This window comes from Scardinius erythrophthalmus (assembly GCF_964197995.2).
Source record: "Scardinius erythrophthalmus genome assembly, chromosome: 4".
Taxonomy (NCBI): domain Eukaryota; kingdom Metazoa; phylum Chordata; class Actinopteri; order Cypriniformes; family Leuciscidae; genus Scardinius; species Scardinius erythrophthalmus.
In genome coordinates this window covers 14,322,661-14,331,108 of record NC_138224.1, presented here as the reverse complement: position 1 = coordinate 14,331,108, position 8,448 = coordinate 14,322,661, and the positions used below count along the sequence as shown (strand labels likewise).

General features: G+C 36.9%; 1 protein-coding gene across 6 annotated transcripts in view; it reads left to right on the top strand.

The window, feature by feature from the left end:
- Positions 1-2,679: 2,679 nt before the first annotated feature.
- def6c (DEF6 guanine nucleotide exchange factor c) overlaps positions 2,680-8,448 on the top strand; it is an 11,749-nt gene continuing 5,980 nt past the window's right edge. For 4 of the 6 annotated variants that reach the window (XR_014030087.1, XR_014030088.1, XM_081364056.1 and 1 more), the window contains exons 1-7: positions 2,680-3,091; positions 4,385-4,525; positions 5,557-5,739; positions 7,179-7,406; positions 7,654-7,800; positions 7,879-7,987; positions 8,071-8,288. Coding sequence is in view for 4 of the 6 variants with exons in the window: in XM_081364056.1 (XP_081220182.1) it covers positions 2,996-3,091; positions 4,385-4,525; positions 5,557-5,739; positions 7,179-7,406; positions 7,654-7,800; positions 7,879-7,987; positions 8,071-8,288 (1,122 nt within the window). In the remaining 2 variants the exon portion in view is untranslated. The remainder of the gene's footprint in view (positions 3,092-4,384; positions 4,526-5,556; positions 5,740-7,178; positions 7,407-7,653; positions 7,801-7,878; positions 7,988-8,070; positions 8,289-8,448) is intronic. The other 2 variants (XM_081364057.1, XM_081364055.1) reach the window with 1 other exon arrangement.

Below are 8,448 nucleotides of genomic sequence, written 5' to 3'. Positions count from 1 at the left end.
GACGCCCACTTAAACATATATATTGTCCATGTCTATGAAGTCGGACTCTCTTAATGGGAGAAGCATCCCTTTTTTTTGTATTTATAAGCTGAGTTGGGATGTGGGAGGTGTACCAGGTTTAAGCACCAAGAGGAAGCAAAAGGGAATTACATCAGCGGCACACAGCATGCATCCTGCCAAGGTTGACTGTCACTCCCAATCTTGTGTGTCTGTTACGGTAGTAAATGAGTGTGTATTTGTGATAGAAAGGGAGTGAGGGGGGTCTGGGATGTGTCAAAGGCGGGCTGGGTTCTGTGGCGTGGGTGGGTGGGTACATATGTACATTTCGACCAGTGAACACTCAAGAGAGAACAATATGATCTACGCACGACTCGATCTGACCTTCTTAGCCTCCTTAGTTTGTACAGAATGTCTAGATATGGCCAGATCTCTCCTCAGAACATGAGCCAGCTCTTAAATTCATAGTGTCTGACAATCTGTCAGTAAGCCAGAAATGAGTCTGGTGGATAATTTGACTTAAAAGAGTTGGTTAGTGAGGACGATTTTAAGCATCAAGCTCTTTTCATATAGGCATAGTACTTTTTGTAGTTTTTTAGTACACTTGTGACATGATGATTACTACAAAAAATAAACAAAAACTTATCCCTTTTTTTTAATGCTATAAGGTTACAGTGAAAACATCACAGTGAGGCACTTAAAATAGAAGTAAATGGAGACAGTTTTAAAAGATTTAAAAGCATAAATGTGAACCTTAATTTTATAAAAGCACTTGTATTAAATCATATAAACTTGAGCTGTAAAGATTTTTTTATTATTTTTACAATTGTTTTAGGGTTTTATAGTTTACAGCATTGCGTTGTCAGTGTCAAAGTTCTACAATTGGATATAACTACACTGAAAAGTGTGATTTATTTGTATATTTCTCTATTGTGTTTTGTTTTTTCACTATACTAAAATCATTTTAACATGCATATTCTTTACAGTCATTTTGTAGCTTTACTTTTGGAAAAGTGAGTATTTTAACATTTATGGATTTACTTCATTGCCTCTCTATAACCCAGATTTGAGCCTTTTTAAAGAAAATGAGGAACTGAAAATTTATTTTGTGGTAGCCAACATTATGCCACAAATTCTGTCAAATGAGACGAACTTGTACTGAACCCTTAATATTCCTTTAATGTGACTTGCTTGCTTGTTCTATATATATCACGCATTTGGCATGCATGATAAAATGAAGTTGTATTTGATGTCACCTGATGTCTGTACTTGAGACTTGGAGGAAGTGTCTGAACTATAATTTGACATGTTATTCTATCATGTCTCTCATGTGTTGTACATGTTGATTTTGCAGTTTTCTCTTATACTACCCAAGATCATAGTCTTGAAGAAGAAAAAGATCCACTAACTGATTTTATTAAAAAAAATATTGCTTAGATGGACTTAGATGAATGCATCTTCAACACATGATCTCTAGTGGTCTTTTAATGTACCTTTTTATCTCTCTTTATCATGCTATAAGATCATGAGTCAAGAAATTTTTTCAAATATTTATAGAATGGGATGAATGAGCCGATATTGCAGAGTAAACTATTTAAGAACTCCCTGTATTAGCTTCTTTAAGTAGCTTTATAAGGCTGAACAAACATACAGTAGGCTACTAATAGATTCACTCCCACCTGAGCTGCATGAGTGAACCTTGACCAGAGATAGAAGTGCATGCACTCACTACTTTCACACCCACAGAGCACTTAACTTAACCCACTCAAACGTCCTATACAGGCAGTGGTGGGGATTTTGTTTTTTGAATCTGTTGACAAAAAAAGAAAAAGAAAATGACTTTGTCAAGATTTTATTATCCAAGACCAATCAAAAGTAGCCTATACAATACTATTTTCCCCTCAAGTGGATCATTGAATCATTCACTCAATTGATTCGTTGAACAATACTGAGTCGGTCATAATTTGCGTACACATTTACTGAGATTTCACAGTGTGTAAGCGTCATTTTACTACAGATGACAAAGCAGATATATTTTATTTCGTCTCTCTACTGTGATTTTACACTGTAGAAAAAAAGAAGAAGAAAATAACAGCCAAAATAAATCCATAGTCTTTAACCAGATTAATCACAATTCTTAATCTCCTTTTCTCTCCTGGTTGTGAACTAGATTGATTGACATGGCAAACTGAACGATGCTGGAATAATGACTGATTCGTTCTTTTCGTTTCAGTAAGATTTTCCTGTTCGTTCTTCTACTAAATTGTTCATTCAGTACAGTTAGCCTTCCTTCACAGCCCACACTCGAATCGTATAAATACTTGTGTATTTAAATTTGTGTTACTTGTGTTACAAATTTACTTGTAACACAAGTAAATTTACTTGTGTTACAGTTAGTCTTTGAAGGCAGGGAAGAACTTACCTCAGCGAACGAATAATATATTGAGTCATACGACTCTGTCACGTCTATTAGAGAACGATTTGTTCACTTAAAAGATTTATTCAAACCAAAATACCAGATGATTGGTTTTTTTTTTTTTTTCGTTTAGTTGTGACGCAGTGTAGGCTATAACACATCTCAAACAGCTTCCTAAACTGTTAATTTGATGGAATCACTTATGTTATGGCAGTTGTAATTCGTTGCCTTTTAGCCTACTTAAGAATTTAGAGGTTTTGTTTATTGTGGTAAACTCAGTTGCACTTGCGTTTTACTGGCGGTAGACTGTCCCTCCCACCTGGTGCATTTTACTCGGTACCCAGGTTATGTTTTAAAATCTAACGAGCTTCCTATTTAGACAGCATTCTAGGCATCATAGACGCGTTTCTAATCCTCCTCATAGCTGCGGTAGGGCTCAAATTGTTGCACGCGCCTGTGTTGCCCACAATGCTGCCTAGGTAGGCAGCTCACAAGTTTTTTAACTTCAGCCTACATCTCAGTTCCGCAATTTAAAGCGGTATCTGTCTCAGAATGTGAGCAGGATGTGTCATTACTAGCGTTATGGATCTACAAAGCGAGCTGCTGAAGTCCATCTGGTATGCGTTCACGTCTCTGGATGTAGAGCAGAGCGGAAAAGTGTCCAAGTCGCAACTAAAGGTCAGACCACCTGTGTACCTTTTGACTTGACTCGTGTTTCAATGTGTTGTTTGCTTTAACTCTGTACACGAAAATGGCTACACTGTAAATGTTTTCAACATCTGTGATAGTTAATTCAGTGTCGTATTTTTTTATCAAGAGCTACATGAAAAAGGAACAGCAGTCCAAATAAGTCATGCCATATTATCCATCTCTCTCTCTCTCTCTCTCTCTCTCTCTCTATCTCTCACACACACACACACACACACACACACACACACACACACACACACACACACCTTCTTTTTGTTTGTTTTTTACAAATATTAATGTCCCCAAAAAGAGGTTTTGACAGGTTTAGCCCACTTTTGGGTACAAATACGTCCTCAAAATATGGGTATATGTATAGGTACACAAAACACCCCCATGCAGTAATAAATTATCTTTTTTTTATGGATATTGATGGGGGAATTTAATGGCATCACTGGTCTGTGAGCTTGAAAATAAATACCAAAGACGCAGTCAGCATGCAGACAGCTTTGACAGTCTTTCTCATGTTTAAACATGTCTGTTTATGCTGAGATTTTAAGCAAAGGGCCGACCCAGGACATGTTAGAACTTGGACTGAGAGCATTTTCTGCAAATTTGTTCTTCTTGAGTGTAAAACTATTATTGTACGTTATATAAAGGTCAGTCGCAGATGCTGATTGTTTGTCATATCAGAACAAGGTCCCATGATCATGTCAATAACTTTTATAACCAACTCATTTCACAGCTGAACAGTGACTCACCTTCAAAGAACTGACTTCACTTTTCTGTGGCATTTTTGCAATTACTTCTTCCAAACTAGTTTCTAGGTCATTTAGGGCATGTACTGTGTGAAGTCAGTTCCCCTCAAGTTCACATTGCAACATTTTTTAAGTTGCTACATTCTTTTGGGGCCACTGTAAGATAGCTTAGTAATTTCACATTCACTAGAATAGTGTGTGTGGTCTTGTTTACCTACTATTGTGGCTACTGGCTGCCACAATGATAAAAAATACACGTGCCTGCGTGTGTGTGTGTGTGTGTGTGTGTGTGTGTGTGTGTGTGCGCGCGCGTGTGTACCTACCTTTGGTTGGCCCCTACAAGGAAAACGGCTTATAAATCATACTTGATGTTTGAATAAAAATGTAGAACGTTTTCTGTGAGGGTTATGTTTAGGGTTAGGGGTTAGAAAATATAATTAGCTCTGCATAAAACCATTACGCCTATGGAGAGTCTACGTAATGATATAAAAACAAGTGTGTGTGTGTGTGTGTGTTTCTCCACCAGGTTCTCTCACACAATCTCTATACGGCGCTGAATATTCCTCATGATCCTGTGGCATTAGAGGAGCACTTTAAGGACAATAACAATGGGCCAGTGTCCAACCAGGGCTACATGCCCTACCTCAACAAATACATCCTGGCAAAGGTCTGATAACTCTCCAGAATTACCAAAAATCTAAATTCTTTCATCATTTCCCTTGTGAAAAAGAAGTACACTTTAGCATACTTTTAAAAAGGTATTACTGAAATAATCTACTTTAAAAGAATGTTTCAGGACAAATGATTGAATGTTATTTACAATAAATTTAAAATGTATTTATTACATTTACATTAAATGCAATTAATTGAATGTAGGAATGCTTTTTGGCCCAAGGTAGAGCTTTAGAACATTTTTAAATGTAATTTCATAATTCTGTTGACTTTGAAATATGGTTAAAGTGTACTGTTGAGTGTACTGATAAGCATTTATGGTAAACTAAAACAATTTTAACGTATTTAAATAGATATTTATTATTTAATATATTTGTACTTACACATTTAAATGGATATTTATTATTTAATATATTTGTTGCAATTTAGTACATTTAAAATATATTTACTTTAAATGTAATATCAAATAACACACTACAGTTACAATTATAACCAAGTACTTTACATCAAAATAAGCATACTTTAAAGAAAAATTATGAATACATAATGACTTTATTAATTTGACATTGTTAGTTGAGTGTGTTAAGCAATATAGTACACTTAAGTGACCTTTTATTTCATTAACATTATATCTGCACATACTAATAAACTTAAAGATTTAAAGAACACTACAAGTGCACATTCAGTCCAATTCTTTTTCACAAGGGTTTACCTGATCTCATGTTATTTCAAATTCATATGACACTCTTTCTGCCATGAAACAAACGGAGAGAGTTCGAAGTGTTCAAAAGCCCCTTAAAGTGCAGTACATTCTGTAATATTTCTGCATTTGTGTTCCACACGGGTTTGAAATGATGTGCTACTAAGTAAATAATGACAGAATATTAAATTTAAGGGAAACTATATCTTTAAGAAAAGAGAAATGCTTATTGCATTTTAATTTAATTGAACACTGAGCAATGTGTGTTGTCGAAAAGTGTCAGGTAAAGTTAACTTGGCTGCTTACACTGCAGTGTTAATTTACAGGCCACAGAGGGGACGTTTAATAAGGAAACCTTTGATGAGCTGTGCTGGACATTGACATCAAAGAAGAACTTCAAGCCCAGCACTCAGCAGCGCCTGTGTTCACAGAGAGACTGCTTCAAACTCTTCTGTCTGTTCAACCTGCTCTCGGAAGACCGTTACCCATTAGTCATCATTCAACCGGAGGTGAGAGTGAAAACAAGAAAGAGGGACAGATAGAGAGATAAACAAGACATAGTTGCAAATCACCATGCTGAAATGATACACGCATATAACTAGACTCTGGCTGATATTAAAAATATGAATATAATAATATATAAGTCTCCTGTTCACCAAAATAATACATATACCTCCAAACAGACTAACGTGTTTAGAGGCTGGATGTTTTGTATGTTGAAATGACACCGCCTAATGCTGGTTAGACTTTGTCCACACTAATAAAATGCCTAGTCTTATGTTTGTGAATGGCAGCAGTTTATGATGCTTAAGTGAGAGCTAAAATAAGATTTGAGAATCTCACATTTTATTATTCAGATAGTGTTCGAGTGGTCTGAAGCTACAGTGTGGTGTTTCTTTTTTCATATGCATCTGTTTTAAGGAAGGAAGTGACACGAGTATTAAAACTTCATATAGATGTGGTGGTTTCCTGGTGATAACACTAGTCTGAAGTAGATTTTTATCAAGAAACCAAATTTGAGGATATGGCGTAACTTTCATTTCTTGCTGCTTTTTGTCATATGCATTTGTGTTCTCTCATCTCGTCCCATCATTCAACATAGAGCTAGCATGGTTTGTTTGAAACCCCTTTAAAATATGTTTTATGTTCCCTCTGTATGGGTGAATCTCATGAAACCAGTCAAGATTGTCATATTTCAAAGAAATATATATTTTTATAGAAATTATATTTTTATATGGGATTAGTAATGTATTAATAATTTAATGAAATAATAATAATGAAAAAAAAAAGAATAATTAAAGTGCCCTTATTATGCTTTTGCGAATATTCCCTTTCATGCAGTGTGTAATGTAGCTGTCTGTGAATGTAAATGATCTATAAAGTTGTAAAGCCAAAAGTGCATGATAAATAAAGTTATTGTCTCTCAAAGAAGGAATCGACTCTGAACCGACTAAGAATCGACGCCATTGTTACTGTCTTTACATTGTCTTTACATTGTGTACAATCGCTGAGGACTGAGGAAGCCTCCTGAGCTGAAGTTTAGTTATGGTGATGGCCATTTTGTTTCCGACATGCGCTGTAAGCGGTAGACCAATCACAACAGACTGGGCCATCTGGCCAATCAGAGCAGAGCAGGCTCGCGGAAAGGATGGATGTAGAGAGAATCATTGAAAAATGTGGTGATGTGCAATGTACTGTATATTATGAGAAAATTAAAGTGTTTTTTACCTTTGATGCATGTAAACCTGTTGTAGGAGACCTCCAAAACATTATTAGGAACCTTTAAAATAGCTTAAAAGGGGCACTTTAAAATAGGGTTTATTTTCTTTATCCGATATATAATATATGTGACCGTACATGTTTTTTTGTGAGATTCATCCATGTCCTTAACAGCTCATCTGTAGCTGATGCTAACGTGTGAACTCTGTTAATGCCTCTGTTAATTTAGTTGGAGTACCTGCTGAAGAAAATCTCCTGTACAATGAGTGTGGAGTGGGATGGGACATTATTGGAGGAATTTTTGTCCCAGAATGTTGATCTTCAGGACGGCATGTCAGTTTGGGAGTTCTTGGAACATTTGAGTGCAGGCCAGCTTTTACATGTTGAGTCTAAGGAGGCCTTCAGTCTCGCTGTGGACGAAGTTTTCATGGAGATGTACCACAACACCATCAAGAAGGTGACTGATGCTTAGCGTGCAGCTCACTAGGTTGATGCAGTATTGGCATCTAATAATGGGAATCTTAGTAAATGAATGCAATTGTTTAAACAAACATCTGCCAACTACTGATTCTGTCTGATTCTTAGCACTGCAGTATGGTCCTTTACTTCCTGCATTGTGTAACAGATGGTGCAACTATTTACAGATAATTTTATCTCAAGTCTTTGTCACATTCTATCTTTTTCCTATTCTCTTTATCCATCAGGGTTACTTGTTAAAGAAGGGGCACGTTCGCAGGAACTGGCAGGAGCGCTGGTTTGTTTTAAAGCCCAGTAGCCTGACGTACTTTGTCGGAGAGGACCTGAAGGAGAAGAAAGGAGAGATCCTGCTGGAGGAGAACTGTGTGGTGGAGGTAAATTAGCAAGTGTTTTCCACTGTAAAATAAAGGTATCAGAACTTTCTCATGTCTCATAACTGTCATCACGCTCAGAATCTCCCTGATAAAGAAGGGCGACGCTGCCTGTTCTGTGTGAAGACTCACATCAGGACCTATGAGATGAGCGCTTCAAACTTGAAACAGAGAGTAGACTGGGTACAAGGTGAGAAGCCATTATATGCAGCACTGCTGTTTTCTTGTTGAAGTGTTCTGGTTTCTTGAGCGATGATGTCCCGTGTTTTGTAGCCATCCAGACGGTGTTGAGATTGAGGGCCGAGGGTAAGAGCTCTCTACATCAGGAGCTAAAATTGAGCAGACGCAAGCAGAGAGAAACCCTTCAGAGAAGCCAGAGCAACCAGAGTAACAACAGTGAACCCATAGCAGATGAGGCGTCGCAGCACTCCGCTTCGGAGCAGCAGGAGGAAACAGAGAGATTGGAGCAACACATCGAGAGCATCATTCAAGTAACTGATTTAATGCTGTCAGTTTTTTTTTTTTTTTTACTGAACAGAGGTCCAAAATGGAAACATTAGCACGGTATACCAAATACATAGAAGTGAAGCAACTCTAGTTACAGATAAATATTCCTGATACATAGAATAGAGGAGTTCCAGACAGATCACA